The 18,847-nt window shown below is 41.8% G+C and overlaps 1 protein-coding gene across 1 annotated transcript in view; it reads right to left on the bottom strand.

Moving 5' to 3' along the window:
• Window positions 1-10,915: 10,915 nt before the first annotated feature.
• LOC129694031 (ADAMTS-like protein 1) overlaps window positions 10,916-18,847 on the bottom strand; it is a 67,705-nt gene continuing 59,773 nt past the window's right edge. The window contains 3 exon segments of the mRNA XM_055630761.1: window positions 10,916-13,777; window positions 15,930-16,150; window positions 18,118-18,227. Coding sequence (XP_055486736.1) covers window positions 13,671-13,777; window positions 15,930-16,150; window positions 18,118-18,227 — 438 coding nt within the window. The 3' untranslated portion in view covers window positions 10,916-13,670.

The raw sequence follows: 18,847 nt of genomic DNA, 5'->3' as shown, positions 1-18,847 counted from the left end.
CGCTGAGTTACTCCAGCATTTTGTGTCTATCTTTGTGTGAATACCAGTAGCAGTCTCAAATGTTGCAAATGTTCTAAGGCAACACATTTCCCAGTTCCAAACACATGGAGTTAAAAGCGAAATGTGAAACATGGACTCAATATTCAGAACTGCGCTCAATATTCCAAATTTCTCCTGTGCAAGGAATCAGGCAGCTTAAAAATTTCCACTAACTCATTTGACTAAACTCTATTTTACATTGCAATTCATATCTCAGTTTAAATCCTAATCGAAAATAGCTACACATGCTAAGTTGACATTTAGGACCATGCAGCTCTCCCTTTTCAATGGCTACAAAATGGAATGCGAGAGTACATGGTTGACTTCTCTATTTAATGCAATTTACATTCTACTTGGGTGTCTTATAATCCAATGGTACGCATATTGAATTATTTCTCCCACATCCCTCCCCCCCAACTAATCATCCTGCAGATTTCTCTTCTTTGTCCATTCATCTCCCATTCCCATCTCCTATCTCTCTTTTATCACCCCTTATCCCCTTCCCCATCCCTTTCCATCTGTATCCCTCCCTTCAGCCTTACTCCTCTCCTTATCTGACATCCTTCACATCTCCTTTTCACCTCTAGCCTTTGACATTTAATCCACACGTCTACCAATCAAGTCCCCCTCACCTGTATTCACCTATCACTTGCCATGCTATGTTCTTCCCCCACCCCTCTTTTCCAGCCTTCTCCCCTCCCTACTCCCGACCTGAACGGTCGTTTGTCCATTCCTTCCACAGGTGCTGCCTGACCCTTTGCGTTCTTCCAGTGCTTTGTACACGTTGGCTTGTACACGCTGGAATTCAGAAGACTGAGGGGGGATGTTATAGAAACTTACAAAATTCTTAAGGGGTTGGACAGGCTAGATGCAGGAAGATTATTCCTGATGTTGAGGAAGTCCAGAACTAGGGGTCACAGTTTAAGGATAAGAGGGAAGACTTTTAGGACCGAGATGAGGAAAGCATTTTTTACACAGAGAGTGGTGAATCTGTGGAATTTAACTGCCACAGAAGGTAGTTGAGGCCAGTTCAGTGGCTATAATTTAAGAGGGAGTTAGATGTGGCTAAAGGGATCAGGGGGTATGGAAAGAAGGCAGGGATGGGATACTGAGTTGGATGATCAGCCATGATCATATCAAATGGCGGTGCAGGCTCGAAGGGCCGAATGGCCTACTCCTGCACCTAATTTCTATGTTATTTCTATGTTTCTATGTTTGTGTTTCGCTCAAGGTTCCAGGATCCTGTAGTAACTTACAGAGTGTGCAGAGTAAAGTTCAAAAGATACGGCTGGTTTATTTGAGGTCCTCAGACTGTGCACATGAGCAGTGACAATCAAATGTGTTAAAAATTATGTAACTTACTGACACATGGTACAACTTTGAAATGCCAACTTACAAATAAATCACAAAGTAATAGCAATGACCCCACCAGTCCACACAATGCAGAGGCCTCTGCCCAATACAGTGCTGTTGGAGGTTATCACCGCCAATCGGATAATGAAAGGCCTAGATAGAGTGGACATGGAAGAGATCTTTCCAGCAATGGGAGAGTTCAGAACTAGAGAGCACAGCCTCAGAATAAAGTTTAGTTTAGTTTATTGTCACATGTACTGAGGTACAATGAAAATCTTTTTGTTGGGTGCCAGTCTGCGGAAAGACTATACATGATTACAATCGAGCCATCTACAGGGTACAGATACATGGTAAAGGGAATAAAATTTAGTGCAAGATAAAGTCCAGTGAAGTCTGATTAAAGATAGTCTGAGGGTCTAGCTCAGGACCACTCTCTAGTTGATGGTTCAGTTGCCTGATAACAGCTGGGCAGAAACTGTTCCTCAATCTAGAGGTATGCATTTTCACTCATCTATACCTCTTGCCTGATGGGAGAGAGGAGATTAAAAGGATGTACCTTCAGAATGGAGATGAGGAGGAATTCATTTAGCCAGAGGGTGATGAATCTGTGGAATTAATTGCTACAGACAGCTGTTGAGGTCAAATCATTGGGTATTTTTAAAGCAGAGATTGGTAATTTGTGATTAGTTGCAGTGTAACCTGCTGAGATAATCCAACACTTCGTCTTTTTGTGAAAACCAGCACCAGTAGATCCTTGTGTTAAAGTGCCAAATACTCAGATTTTCTGTAATATTCACCAAACTAGATGATACTACATTTATCCACATAATTTGTCATATTTTTTCCCATTCATTCAGCTTGTCTCTTTATGTCCCCCTTCCATACACAGACATGTGTATAGTTTGTTCAAACTTCTTCAATATCGTCGGGAAATTTGGATATGATTCATTTGGTCAGTTAAATTGTTGATATAGTTTGTGAACAATCTCTACACCAATCTCCACTTGCCTAGATGAATGCAGCCTCAATACGTCCCAAGATCAACTCCATCCAGGACAAAGGAGCACACCCACCACCTAAAACACTCATTTACCCCTTCACCTGGTGACTGCAGTGTGTATCGTGTATAAAATGCACTGCAAATACTCACCTCAGTTACTCCCAAACCTACAGTATAATCTCTGTGACCAGAACAGTCAGCTGAAAATGGTTTGCATTTTGACTAGTGCTTTCTGAAAATTGATATGGTTTTGATTAATAAGCTTGTAAGCATGCGCACATCATCACATAACAATCGCACCACAAAAAAAATTGAAGTGTCCATGTGACTCTCTAAAACTTTGTTTCTATATTGTTTGTTTCTAGCCAAGTATTAGTAGTGTCAGAATGTAATCATTCCGAGTAAAAAAATTACGAGTGAAAATAGGTATACTTCAACTTTTTTTAAATTTTCATTTGCTAAAGATGTAACATTATGATCTGAAGAAAACTTTGCAAATTCTTTGGTAGATCTGACGTTACCTAGTAGCTCAAGAACTCCTTTAACTCACCACACATTTTCAACATTTAATACTGTAACTATCACTGCAACAAAGAACTCAAGTGGAATCTCTTGTTGCAAGATATTTTTTTCAAAATCTCTTCTCAGGAATGTTTGTAATATTTCCTTATATTGTGCCAGTGTTATGGCTGAAATTCTTTTGAGATGTATTTAGCCAGATTTCTATCGACTAATTATTGCTGGACCATTGTTTGGTACTGTGCCTTTTGTCAATCTTGGACTGAATGTTTACATGTGAATGAACTTCTTAGCTTCAGTGACTTGTAAAACTTTGCCCAGTCTCAGTCGGAGCATGCAGATGTGCCAATGTTATCATGAAGAATACTTATCATAAGATAAATGAAATCAGATAAAAATATAAGGGGCAAGATTGTTTCATGGATATCCTACTTGTGTGGTGAAATAAATATTTTTAACTTCAAGCTATTCTTATAAATTTTTTGAAGTTTTGTTATTGTATTATAAATCAGTGTTTAATCAATCCGAATGTTTACTAGTTCTTGGTGATTTAATAAATTTATTATCATTAAATAAATTGTATGTTGTCCAGTCAATATTGTGACTTGCTTAGAGTTTTACAGCATAGAGTGAAGCACTTCAGCCCAACTCATCTCAGCCAACCAAGTTACCTAACCGAGTTAGTCCCACTTCCTTGCATCAGGCCCATATCCCTGGAAACCTTTCAAATCATGCACCGATTAAGGTGCGTTTTAAATGTCATTACTGAACCCACCCCTACCACCTCCTCTGGCAGCTCATTCCATTTGTACATCACTCTCTGTGTTAACAAGTTGCCCCCAAAGCCACTTTTAAATTTCTCCCCTCTTGCCTTCAGCATTAGTCCTTTAGATTTAGACCCCCACCCTGGGAAAAAGACAGTGAATATTCACCCCTTGTGATTTTATATACCTCTATACTATAACTGGTGAGACACCTTTCCCCACGCTCAAAGCTATCCTGTACAACAGTAACAAAACCTTTCTATTCTTAAACACTAATCCCTTCACAATAAAGGCCAACATGCCATTTGCTGTTTCCCTTCTTGTAATGAAGCGAATCATATGCATGTCAGGGTACAACACATGTTCATTAAAGTCTACACACAGCACACTTCTGCATAGTGTTACAGTAAGTTAGCAACTACTCAGACTAATTACATAAGCAGACTTCTGAAAATATAAACCGCATAGTAGGCGGAGCTTCTACTAACAAGCACTACAATTGGTTAGTAAGAAGTAACCAATCTACACTCCTCAACTGCTTGTTGGACCAGAACATGGTTAAGACCTGAAATTTCATCTGTCTTATTTTCCTCCGCAGATGCTGTCTAGTGTTTTCTCCAGCAGTCTGTTTTGTAGCTACTTGGTGGAGCTGCTTTCTTATTTGTGTTGCATACACTAGAACACATAGAGCCCCTTGAAACTCACTTATTTGCAGTCTCTCTCCTTCAGATTCACCCTTTGATTCCTTACTGAAGGTTCATGATTTCACACTTCCTTGCATTAAACTTAATTTGCCACATTTTTGCCCAATTGCTCCATCTATTGATCCCTTAACAGAATCAGAAAGTAAATATTAACCAATTGAGGACCAAGATCCGATCATCTCTCCAGCCTGAAAAGGGTCAATTTATTCCACCTCATTGTCCCCCCCCCCTGCGTCTGAACCAATAGTTACTATTGCAGATGTAATATTGGCCTTGGGAGTGAATCCACCACAATTGGCTCGGATGGAGTTTCTGGTTGCTTTCTCAGTACAGGTACTGGTGCGGACCAGCTAGCAGAGGCATTCACATACATCTTTAACCTCACACTACTCCATCCTGACATTCCCACCTGGTCCAAGAAGATCACTGTCATCCCGGTGCCAAACGATGCATTCTCAGCCTCCTAATATACTCCCTTTACACTCGTGACTGAAATGCCAAATTTGGCTCTAACTCCATCTTCAACTCCATTTAAAATGTACAAAATAGATGTACATTTTCCTTTGAAGTTATTCAGCCTGGTTTTCTCCTATGACTCCAATTACATTTAAAACAGCTGGCACAGTTACGGTAAGTCCTTTAGAGAGTGTGGGGGGGGGGGGGGGGGGGGGGGAGAGAAGGGGGGGGGGGGGGGGGAGAAAGAGTGGAGACACTTGTAAGAAGCCAGACAACTTTTAATAACGTTTTGTGGGTATTTACTTACTTTTTTTATCTCAACGAGCTTTATCTTCAACTACCTTTGATTCGCTTCAACTACCTACGAATACCATGCCCACCTACCTCGACTAAACCTACGAGTAAAAAAATATTGATCTTTTCGATGGCGACCTTTTTTACTCGCGGGTATTTTTCAACATGTTGAAAAAAACGCCGCAACCTAGCTGAGGCCTCAAGTACACGGGGACTACTCTTGAGCATGAAGGAGAGTTACAAAGACCTCTAGGACCTCGTGTCGACAATGCTGCGAGTATCAGTCGAGGGCAAACTCTTGTAAACTCACGAATTAGGTCGCCACAGTGGGACAGGCCCTTTACTCTCACCAACTTCTCCTTCGACGACTCCCACTTCCTCCAAATCCAAGGCGTAGCCTATGGGCACTCACATGGGTCCCTAGCTATGCCTGCCTCTTTGTTGGGTACATTGAGCAATCACTGTTCCAAGCGTACACTGGCCCTATGCTTGAACTCTGCCTCCGCTACATTGACGATTGCATTGGTGCTACCTCCTGCACCCATGCAGAACTCACTGACTTCATCAACTTCACCAATTTCCATCCTGCACTCAAATTCACTTGGACCATCTCCGACATCTCCTTACCGTTTCTAGATCTCACCGTCTCCATCACAGGAAACAGACGTTGGACTGACATCTACTACAAACCTACTGACTCCCATAGCTATCTAGACAACACTTCTTCCCAACCTGCTTCCTGTAAAGACTCTATCCCCTATTATCAATTCCTCCGTGTACGCCGAATCTGTACCCAGGATGAGGTTTTCCATACCAGGGCATCGAAGATGTCCTCATTCTTTAGGGAACGGGGGGGATTCACCTCTTCCATTATGGATGAGGCTCTCACTAGGGTCTCCTCGATATCTCACAGCTTCACTCTTGCTCCCCTTCCCCCCCATTCGTAACAACGTCAGAGCCCCCCTGGTCCTCACCTTCCACTGCATCAAACGTCGCATACAGCATATAATCCTCCAACATTTTCACCAGCTCCAACGCGATCCCAACACTGGCCACATCTTCCCATCTCCACCCCTTTCTGATTTCCACAGAGACCGTTCACTCCGAAACTCCCAGGTCAACTTGTCCCTTCCCACCCAAACCACCCCCTCCCCAGGTACTTTCCCCTGCAACCGCAGGAGATGCAACACCTGTCCCTTTACCTCCCCTCTCGACTCCATCTAAAGACCCAATCAGTCTTTCCAGGTGAGGCAGAGGTTCACTTTCACCTCCTCCAACCTCATCTACTGTATCCGTTGTTCGAGGTGTAAACTCCTCTACATCGGCGAGACCCAGCGCAGGCTCGGCAATCATTTCGCTGAACGCCTCCGCTCAGTCTGTCTTAACCTACCTGATCTCCCGGTTGCTCAGCACTTCAACCCCTCCTCCCATTTCCAATCTGACCTTTTTGTCCTGGGCCTCCTCCATTGTCAGAGTGTGGCCCAGCATAAATTGGTGGAACAGCACCTCATATTTCGCTTGGGTAGTTTACACCCCAGCAGTATGAACATTGACTTCTCTAACTTCAAATAGCCCTTGCTTTCCCTCTCTATCCCCCTCCCCAGTTCCCCCACCAGTCTTACTGTCTCTGACTACATTATATCTTTGTCCCGCCCACTCCCCTGACATCAGTCTGAAGAAGGGTCTCAACACTGAAACGTCACCCATTCCTTCTCTCCAGAGATGCTGCCTGTCCCTCTGAGTTACCGCAGCATCTGCAGTTCTTTCTTACATCAGTTGATTGGAGTTTGCCATCTGGATACAGTAGTCAGAAAATTGAAATTTAGAACTCACGTATATGCTCGTTCACAAATGTGATACGTGACATGTGATAGCGATAGTTTGCCGGCTACTGCGGGGCTGCATACATATTTTACTGTGTGGGAACAGTTCACGGTAATATCTAAATGGTTGAGTTAAACACCTTGTTTTAACTATATGTTGCCCTTGGTTGTTTTTTGTTTTTATTTAAATAAATTGCTGGGTGGCTACATTTCTGATGTGAACTGTTTGGGTTACAAACAATTGCTACGAATGGAACAACACCAGAGACCCGGGTTCAATTCTGACCTGAGGTGCTGTCTGTGTGGAGTTCTCCCTGTGACTGTGTGTGTTTCCTTTCGGGTGCTCCGGTTTCACCCTCACACCTGAAAGACGCGCAGGTTGGGAGGTTAATTGGCCTCTGTAAATTGCCCCTTATGTGTAAGTGAATGGTAGAAACTGGGGGGGGGGGGGGGGGGGGATGCTAGGATAAAATACCATATATTTGCATTTATATAGCGATCCTGCTGCGACATTTTTAAGTCGAAAATCGAAAGTCGAGAGTTGTATTTTATTTCAAAGTGGGAATTGGAAGATAGGGACAGAGATGCTACACAGACATTTTGATAGGAAGGAAACGTTACAGTAGCTGAGTAAAAGATTAGCCAAATGGTAGGTTTAATGAAGATCGGGCGAGAGGGATTGGGGTTGGGGGAAAAGTATCTATTGCTTGGGACTTGCCTAAATGAGTACTGGGATGGATTATCATTCCACACCAAATTTCTTAGACAATAATACATTTTATGCAATTATCACAACTTTTTGTTGGATATGGATCAACCTATGGTACATGCTCGTAAATTAGTAAAACAAATGTTCTTTAAGTACTGTTGTTTCTGGGATGGGATTTCTGATAACAAATAACCTACATTCTATATTTTGTCATAATGTGGCTGAAACCCCAATGGCATATTTTGTGATATTTATTGAGATAGAAAGATAAAACGGAGTTTGGGCAAGATATTACCTTGCAACATTCTGTATGTCTGATAGATATTGTGAAATGGAACTCAGAAATTATGGGAGGATTACATAAAACTACAATTCAAAGGTAATGAATATACAGAGTATTCTTATTTCCATCATGAACATACAATAGTGATATAGGACACCAGGTCCTACTACGGTAAACTCACGAGCTACTACGGTAATGACTAGGTGTTAAAAAGTATCAAATTTTTACATCCTGAGTATATTTTACGAGTGGACATTTTTCAACATGTTGAAAAATCTTCACGATATACCATGTTTCCCAAGTACCTGCTGTTAGCACTAAGAGATGGCAGGTTAAATATACACAACAGTTTTAGCCACATGTATTGTGCAAAAAATAATTTTGATTATCTTGAGTGGATGTTTCTAGATTAATTTATGGGAATTAAACATTAAATTCCTTCCATCTGGCATATAAATTCATGACAGTGAGATTTAAAAATCATATTATATTGTGAATTCTAGTGTGAATTGGGATTAGTTTGTTATTTGGATACTTAGGCTATTTAAAAAATATGTATTTTTCTTAAGAAATTGAATCTACACGACATTCTTAATGGGAAAGTAGTGGGCAAAAAGGCATGTCATGCGTGGTTTTAAGAGCAAAAACTTGTAGTTTACAATGCCAAAATTGAAAAGATGAGGAAAAACAAGGTGTACAGTTGCTTATTGGTTACAATCTGAGGAGTATGATGATGCTACTGATTATGATATGCCAATGTTCCAACTAGCAACTGATCTTCTCCATAAAGACCTGGTCTATTGCTAGAAACTGATTGATACAAATACATCGATAGATGCTCCTGAACACATCTTCAGTGATGTAACCTAGGGTCATTGGGTGTTTTGGGTCTTTCAACATCAGACACCCTCACCCAGGCGACCCAGCCGTGGTTGATCAGACCACGACTTGTGTTCAGGTGGCATTCGCTCCTCCCCATGGACCTCCTCTCCTGATCCAGAGCCATCTTGATGCCTTCTCTGCTGCCTCTGTGGTGTTCTTGATGGCCCTTCTCCTTGCCACTCCGTTGATGCCCAGTGCATTCAAGGCTTTGTAGATCGATTGCCCTAATTTATTTACCTATCTGTTATGGACTTACAGCATATAATACAATAATATTAGTTCTGATCTTAAGAATATCACATTTTTGAATTTTCAAGGCAGTCTGGGTGTTTATTACTATTTCCGTCACAACGGTCAATTTTGTAATTAGCTACAATTAGGTAATTAACTAATTATATGCTTTAATTTCAGGTCATCCAAGTAAGATGGTTTATATTTGTTTCAGAATGCTTCAATCTATAATAACTGAAAATTTCATTCAGTTCCCTTAATTTTTAAGAAAGTTATGGGCTTTTGACTGTCCTCGATCACAGCTTTTTGTGTTAAGTCAATGGAAAAGCAATAGGGAACAAGATGCTAATTTCCAAGTATGAAAATGGCCATAACATTTTCAATACTGAAGATATGAAAGTGAATTAGGTGTCAAATTAAACTTCTTTTTCTGATGGGATAAATTGCAGACTTGATTTTTTAAATCCTCAAAATTTTGTAACATTGCTAGAAAATGTACCTGCATCTTGGAGGCCGAAGGTTAGGTTGTTAACCAAGAAAGATAGACTTTGTTATCCCTCAGTACAGCAACATCAAGAACGATGTTGCTGTACTGAGGTATTGCCAAGTCTATCCCTCATTGCTAGCAGCTGATGGGAAACGGCTATAAAGTGGGAAGCGGCTGTAAAAGGACAGCGCTGCTGGGGTGGGGGGATCCTTTCAGAGCGTGTGGGTAGTCTGTCCAGGGGTAAAGTTGTGGAGAGGGCAGGAGGGTTGAGAAGGAGGGGGTCGGCTGGGGATCATCCAGCTGAAGAGCGGGTCAGCGGGCGATGGATAACAGGACAGCGGGCGGTGGAGCTTACTCCATATGTCAGTGCGAGTAACCTCAATTGATCCCTTGTTCGCGCTGACACAGGATTAAGCTCCACCGCCCGCTGTGATATTATCCATCACCCACTGACCCGCTCCGCTCTATGATCTTTGCTCTTGAGCTGGTCCCCTCACTGTTCAGACGGAGAGCACTGCCAGAGGTGAGCGGGCCAGCAGAAGGCGCTGAGATGGCAGTCGGTTCCGCTGTCCGGTGATGGAGGTCGCTCGTAGCCACGCAAGCTGCTTCCCTCCCCGGCCACAATGCGGTGGCGCCCGGAGCGCAGTGGCAGCAGGGAGGAAGCGAGTTACTGGCATGAACCCCGACCCTCTCCTTCTCAACGCTCCTTCGCTCCCCGCAACTTTACCCCATGGCTAGACTCCCCACACGCTGTGAAAGAAACTCTCCCCCGAATTGTCATGTTACTCATGACACGTGACTCATTTATAATTATTTATTTATATTTCTATTAAATTTTTTCCCAATTGGGCCCTGCACCTCCTAAGGCCAGCCCTGTCTATCAATCTCCCCCCGACGTCAGTCTGAAGATGGGTCTCGACCCAAAAGTCACCCATTCCTTCTATCCAGAAATGCTGCCTGTCCTGCTGAGTTACGCCACCATTTTGTGTCTCTCTGAGAAATTATTTAGCTTCTCACTGAATCTGTCTGCCGCCTCTTTTCAGCTGCTGGTTTATTGAAGCCAGCTGGCAAATGCAGGCTGCTGGGGTTAGTTAACCTGTAGAGCAGGGAATGTATGTTGCGAGCTTCAAAATAACGTTTAAAATTCCAACCTGCTGTCTGGCAAACAACCTGGCTCCCAGCCTCATTTCCTGCTCCATTCTGCCAGTCCATGGCAATGTTTAAGGTCCAGGAAGGAAATGTTAACATTTTTAACCTCAAACTCAACTCTAGCCCAGCAGTTTTTGGGGGTTATTTTTGAGGAAATTAGGTGTTTTATTTTGTTATATTTTGAAGAAAGAAGTCAAAACTGATTAACAGTGTTTAAATTTTAGTATTATGAAAAGCACGGAATGAAACATTGTAAGTTCAAAAAATTTGAGCTCAAGCACACTTAGTACAAAAAAAAAGACATAAATAGGCGTTTGGTATGTAATCTCAGACTTTATCCAGCAACTGACATTAGAGATGTGTCACTGGGTCCTTGTCACAGCATAGAACTAAAGTACATTCACAACAAATTCAATTAACTGATCTGGAAGTTGTAACTACACCAGTGACCCACAGTTGAACTTGTGAACATAAACCATTGTAAATGGGATACCTAATCCATGTATCCTCTAATGTACGTCTTGTAGTAAGACTTGTTCCAATGAAATCCAATATCAATTAGTCAAATGGACAAATTCATCCATGATAACAAAGAATATTCTCTTTGTATACTGATTCTGATCCTTAAATGTTTGCCCCAGAGGAAACATTGGAGTATGTATATAGTAACAAGTCTGGGAAACCAGTTATCAATAGGAATGTAAATAGAAGTGCAACAGCCCAACACATTGAGAACGTGCTGTATATTTCAACAATTGAGGATGAAACTTCCAGCAGTGAAACATTAAACAAAGAGCAAAAAGGTATTGAATGGAAGTGCTATTAAAAAGAATAAAAAATCAAATACTCCTGCAAAAGAATAAGTAACAAAAAAAAGCTTTGGTAATAAGAAAATATAAGTTCACCCAAAATAGTATTTTCTGGACAATATAATGTACAGTTAAAGTATATTGCACATTTTCAACAAGACTTTCTAATAAATAGGTATAGAGAGCTTATTTTACAAAGGTCTGATCTTAAATTATACATAAATTTAATGAACTAGTTTGCTTAGACTTCAGGCCCACTTAGCTGAAATAAGAGCTGCTCCTCCAGGTGTGGAATGGCCTGGCAAGGATAGTTTTACACACTACAGAAACCGGCCTGGAACTGGTTTGCAAGAGACAACATTTAATACAAGTCACACAATTGATATCTTACTCATAACCATCAAGATAACCCTGTGACGAGCATTGTTTCTCACAATAACTGTAAAATTGCTTGAGAATTACCTTGATTCAATTAAGGACATTTCTAGAACATTTTAGATTTGTCTACATTTTCAAAGGGGAAAGAGCATAACACGGAGTAAGGAATCTGTCATAATATTAATTGAGACACTTGATCATATTTAAATACTTTAAATCTCTGACAATGTGGACAGGGAATTAGGAGGATGTGATAATAATCCAATGCACTTCACTGCTCAATGAGATACCTTGAAAATGATCTTTCCATAATATTGATTTTATATTCTGCAGCTAAGTGATGAGTAAAAATAGACTTCCTCTCAGACAACCTCCCTGGTTATTGGAACCAATACTGAACCTAGCCGAAATAACATGTGGTTTGGGGAAATCTGTAGCAATGACAAAACTATGCAAATATATTTTTAATAATAGGGTGTGTCAAACACCTTGCGACATAGAAACTGGTGAATAATTCAGAGCTTTCGTACTACTTTCCTCACAGTGCATTGGGGGGGGCTGGTGAGGAGTGGGATTAAATTGATTTAAAGTTTTTACAACAAATTGCAACACAATGGTTGTTGAGCCAACTTGTTCAGTACAACGTTTTGGCTCCACAGGGACTGATTTTCCACCTCTGAGCTGCCAATGCCCACAAATCCTGGTTGGCTGGGACATGGTCAGGTACGGAGTGGCTTGGGAATGGCTGGTCCTGGAGATAAAATACATGACTGTTGGGACAAGAGGTTGATATAAAATGCCATTTCACTAAATAACCAGGGGCATAAACCAAAGCAGTAGCTACATCAATCCTCATTTTTTGATGTTTTCAGTTTTCAGTTCAGTTTAGTTTAGTTTAGTTTAGAGATACAGTGTGGAAATAGGCCATTAGGCCCGCTGAGACCGCGCCAACCAGCGATCCCCGTACACTAGCACTATCCAACACACTAGCGACATTTTACAATCTTTACCGAAGCCAATTAACCTACAAAGCTGTACTTTTTTGGAGTGTGGGAGGAAACTGGAGCTGCCAGGGAAAGCACATGCAGTCATGGGGAGAACATACAAACTCCGTACAGACAGCACCCATAGTCAGGATTGAACCCGGGTCTCTGGTGCTGTAAGGCAGCAACTCTACAGTTGCACCACTGTGCCACCCCCAAATATGATTCCCCTCTTGCCTTATCCTACCTATTTTGTAAGATTATTGCAGACAAAATGGTAGGTAGGATGAGGCAAGAGGGGAATCAATTTAATTAGATTATTTTAACAATCACCAACGGCAGGATTATTTTGCAAGAACTCTGGGCAGAATGCGGTTTGTTTCTCACCAGAATGTTTCCCACCCTTTCTCATGGATTGCTGGGGCACAGCATATATTCGTTGAGGTGTGGGTCAGACGTTGGCACTTCTCCACTGTCTGCTCCAATGCAGGTGCTGTTTCTCAGCATCATCGTCAGTGCAACAAAAGCACCCACCCAAAAGGCTAGAACCCTCCTCCAAAGCACAGCGGCAATAAAGGAATGTACAGTGTTTCTAAATGTATTGTAACAGCTGTATTACAGCTGGAATGGCAGCTGACAGATGCTTGCCTGTTCAAATGCAGGTGTTCTCTTCAATAGTCATCTGTCAATAGTCATAAAAAAAAGCACAGGGAGCACTTTTGCAAGTTCAAAACAATGGGACAAATTTGAGTTTGTTTTCCCCATCATTTCAATGTTTCAGGATGAACTGTGGAATAGCAGCCATCTTCAGATGCCACTGCAGGATTCACAACAGCGTAGTTTGTACTGGGGTAAGAGACAGAGTCTTAGCCGCTTTACCATTACACAGTATCTGGTTGTGTCTCTGCATTCCGCTGTGAATGAATGAAACCATAAATTAAACATAATCCTAACGGCATCTTACTACAATTGACAATAAATCATTGTAATTGAACAATAGTAGTAGACCGTTCACAGAGGGTTTCAAATCAATGCATCGGCTATTATCAGCAAAATTAATGAAACTTTGTTCTAGCTATGGAGACCACAGTGTGGTGATAATTTGAGGACATCCATTCTGCTCACCTAACGGGATCGGTATTCTGTACCTGGGTATGCATTGAAAACAGAATTAGATTTGGCTGCCAGTTGCTTCAAACCTTTTGTACAAAAACTATAAATCATCTTATAGTCTGCAATGCCAGGCCTGCTACTGCCATAGAGGATATTTCTAGAATGGAGAAACTTTGGAAGAAAATAAGGTAGAATATTACAGGAATTAGGGCTCTAAGTATCAAGGAAGAAAAAGAAAGCCTTTCACTGACAAACTAAAATTGAATAAGACCAATCTAGGCATTACATATGTTTGGAATAAACAAGTGATTTCAACTGACAGTTTAAGAACTCTAGATGTACAATGCGTTCAGAAGGTATTCCGACTGCTTCACTTTTTCCGCATTTTGTTACGTTACAACCTTATTCTAAAATGGATTAAATTCTTTTTTTTCATCATCAATCTACACACATTTCCCCATAATATAAAAGCAAAATAAATAACTGAAATATCACATTTAAATAAGTATTCAAACCATTTACTCAGTACTTTGTTGAGGTACCTTCGGCAGTGATTATAGCCTCAAGTTTTCTTAGGTATGACGCTACAAGCTTGGCAACCTGTATTGGGTAATTTCTCCCATTCTTCTCTGCAGATCCTCTCAAGCTCTGTCAGCTTGGATGGGGAGCATCGATGCATAGCTATTTTCATGTCCCTCCAGAGATGTTCGATTAGGTTCAAGTCCGGGCTCTGGCTGGGCCACTCAAGGACATTCGCAGACTTGTCACGAAGCCACTCCTGCATTGTCTTGGCTGTGTGCTCAGAATCATTGTCCTGTTGGAAGGTGAACCTCCTCCCCAGACTCAGGTCCAGAACGCTCTGGAGCAAGTTTTCATCAAGGATCTCTCTGTACTTTGCTCCGTTCATCGTTCTCTCGATCCTGATTAGTCTCCCAGTTCCTGCCGCTGAAAAACATCCCCACAGCATGATGCTGCCCCCACCATGCTTCACCGTAGGTATGGTATTGACCAGGTGATGAGCGGTGCCTGGTTTCCTCCAGACGTGACGCTTGGCATTCAGGCCAAAGAGTTTAATCTTGGTTTCATCAGACCAAATAATCTTGTTTCTCATGATCTGAGAGCCCATTAGGTACCTTTTGGCAAACTCCAAGCGGGTTATCATGTGCCTTTTACTGAGGAGTGGCTTCCATCTGGCCACTATCATAAATGTCTGATTAGTGGAGTGCTACAGATATAGTTGTCCTTCTGGAAGGTTTTCCCATCTCCAGAGAGGAAAACTGGAGCTCTGTCAGAGTGACCATCGGGTTCTTGGTCACCTCCCTGACCAAGGCCCTTCTCCCCCTATTGCTCAGTTTAGTCGGGCGGCCACCTCTATGAAGAGTCCTGGTGGTTCCAAAGTTCGTCCGTTTTAGAATGACGGAGGCCACTGTGCTCTTCGGGACCTGCAATGCTGCAGAAAATATTTAATACCCTTCCCCAGGTGTGTGTTTCGACACAATCCTGTCACGGAGGTCTACGGTCAATTTTGCTCAATTTTGAGTGGCATAGCAAAGGGTCTGAGTACTTATGTTAATGTGATATTTCAGTTATGTCTTTTTAATTACTTTGCAAAAATTTCTAAACAACTGTTTTCGCTTCTTCATTCTGGTGTATTGTGTGTAGATTGATGATAAAAAGAAATGTAATCTATTTTTAAATAAGGCTGTAACGTAACAAAATGTGGAAAAAGTGAAGGGGTCTGAATACTTTCTGAATGCACTGTATACATGGATAAATGGTGTGTGGATTCTCTTCCTCTTCCAAGTTTTTCTCTGCATGAAGATACTTTAATCTCAGTTGGGAGCCTGATTTCCCCTGGAAGGAAAGATTGAGGGCTGATTTTGACCAATACTACAATTTGCCAACAGTGATAACAGCAGAATAAATGGTTTCTTTGTTGCAGTCTGGACTCACATTTTTCACATGGGATGATGTTACATCGCTGCCAGTTCACTGGCCTGTGCTTCCACAAGCACAGCTGCTCCCTTGCTTGCCTGTTCGTGCGTAGATGCACGCATTCGACCCTTCTGGACTGGAAGCCATAATTTCCACAGGACGACGTGCATGGTGTCCAGGAACTACTCCGCCATTGGACTGTGCAAACATCTGAGGTGCAGTTTCGTGTGCTGACTGGCCTAAATTCAACAACATCCGTTAAGGGGAATGTTAAAAAATAAGGTATTTTCACACTTCACAGATTGTAGGAGTAGAATTAGGCCAATCCCAATCCCAATGATCCTAATCCCATTTTCCTGCCTTCTCCCCATAACCCTTGATACCCGTTCTAATCAATAATTTGTCTAACTTTGCTTTAAAAATATCCACTGACTTGGCCTCTACAGCCCTCTTTAGCAATGAGTTCCACGGGTTAACTACCCTCAGACTAAAGAAATTCCTCCTCACCACCTTCCTAAAAGAGCACCATTTAATTCTGAGTCTATGACCTCTGGTCCTAGACTTTCCCACCAGTAGAAACATCCTTTCCACATGAATCCTGTTGGCAGTAATGGATGAACACAGGCTCACAGGATACATACCGAAAATCAAACGATTCCTACACAATTCTGCTGTAATTATGAATCTCTGATTAGATTTCAGCAGAGATGTTACCCTCCTTTCAGTTAGCAATTGTCCTACTATGCACTTTCAGAATTTGCTACTTTCAATTCAGCTTGTTTTCTGCATAGTTAAAGGTTCCATTTTTTGCATTCTGTACGTCAGTGTGGACGTAAATACATTCTCAAGTGTTTTTTTTTTTAATATACAGAGCCACCATGCATGCCCACAGATCATTTAAAGACAATATAACATCAAACACAGGGTATATTTTAACCAGAATATTCCAAATCTGCGTACTTAAAAATTACCCAGCAATGGAAGACCAAAAACTGCCAGGAAAACATTTTCAATTAAATGTCATCTTATTATGTTGACATACTCCATCTTGGAAGCAGCAGTAGCTGTGAAAGGAGGATGTTCCATGGTCATAAGGTCATAAGTGATAGGAGTAGAATCTGGCCATTTGGCCCATCAAGTCTACTCCACCATTCTATCATGGCTGATCTATCTCTCCCTCCTAACCCCATTCTCCTGCCTTCTCACCATAACCTCTGACACCTGCACTAATCAATAATCTATCTATCTCTGCCTTAAAAATATTCACTGACTTGGCCTCCACAGCCTTCCATGGCAAAGAATTCCACAGATTCACCACCTTCTGACTAAAGATTTGGTGACAGAGTGGGTCTAGTCATTAGCAGCGATCTGAAGAAAGCACTGTTGGCCAGCAGCTACAACGTGAGGCGCAACAACAGCTGTATCACTAAACTGTACAGCAGCTGGTGAGGAACGGCTCGCTGGTGCAAACCAGCGGCATTGGCACCTAGTTTTATGGTGAGACTACATAAAGTGCTGAAGTAACTCAGCATACTGAATCAGTCTGAAGAAGACTCCCGAACGTCACCTATCCATGTTCTCCAGCGGCTGCCTTGTGTCTTTTGTGTGTTAACCACCATTCGCAATTCTTTGTTTCAACTACACAAAATTATAATTTCTCTTTCGGTTATAGCGGACAATCGGCAATAACAGACGCCAAAGACCCTGGTTTGAACCTGACTACAGGTGCTGTTTGTATGGAGTTTGTACGTTCTCCCCGTGACCTGCGTGGGTTTTCTCCGAGTGCCACGGTTTCCTCCCACACTCCAAACACATACAGGTTTGTAGGTTAATTGGCTTGGTAAAATTGCAAACCGTCCCTAGTATGCGTAGGATAGTGTTAGTGTGCAGGGTTTGCTGGTCAGCACGGACATGATGGGCCGAACGGCCTGTTTCCGCACTATATCGTTGAACTACACTAAACTCTTTGGAACTCTTCCTCAAAAGGCACTGGCAGTTAAACATTTTTTAAGGTAAAGGGGGACAGATTCTTGAAAAGCAATGGAGTGAAAGTTTACCAGGGGTAGACTGGAATGTAAAATTGAGTTTACAATCAGACCATTGGTGATGTAGGCCTGCTGGAAATCAGCAACGTTACATAACAAAATGTTGATGCTGAATGAAAAACAAATTACATCCTATCACAAATCTCAGAAAACTGTGATACCTTGTGTTGCTGCTGCATTGCTGAGAAGGCAAACTGGTTGAGTTTTGTGCCTGACAGATCACCTGGCGATATTGTACGCCCCATCTCAGCCCCACGCACGGACCATTGCACTACAGAAAAGAACATTTTGTGTCACAATTTAATTCAGTCTTTTTGGATACCACAACTGCAATATGAGATCCTCAGTGAGTTCACCCTTCCATAATAAAAGTAATTCATCGAATGCATATCCGTTAATCTCTTTAACGATATAGGAATAGCCGACAGAGGAAGGGGCAGGGGATTTTCGCAAGACTTTTCTTTTTATTACTGCTGTTCTATACACATGGGAAATTAAGGCCAAAATGAGAGTTTCAGCGAGGCAGCATTAAAGGAGGAGTGAATCAAAGCATATTTGATGTATCTCTCTTCCCATGTTGGATCTGTTCGTATCATTCAATCTTAATTGAAAATCTCTAACTCGACTTTGCGAGACAAGATTGATGGGTACAGGAGGTAGCGGAAATTAAATGTAGTGCTGACAGAGACAGGTTTCACTGTATAACATTGTGGTGCAGCATTGATGAGCTCAGGTTTGTCACAATATAACACTGGATACATTAGTGGTGGGCACAGGCCCCTGTATAAAACTGGATGCAGTGCTGGTGGAGACAGGTTTCATTGTATAACACTAGGGTGCAGTACTAACAGGGTCAGGTTTGTCACTGTATAATACTGGGTACAATACTGA

The sequence above is a fragment of the Leucoraja erinacea genome, chromosome 3, assembly GCF_028641065.1.
Source record: "Leucoraja erinacea ecotype New England chromosome 3, Leri_hhj_1, whole genome shotgun sequence".
Taxonomy (NCBI): domain Eukaryota; kingdom Metazoa; phylum Chordata; class Chondrichthyes; order Rajiformes; family Rajidae; genus Leucoraja; species Leucoraja erinaceus.
The sequence above is the reverse complement of the archived record's forward strand: the minus strand, read 5'-3'. Positions and strand labels throughout refer to the sequence as shown.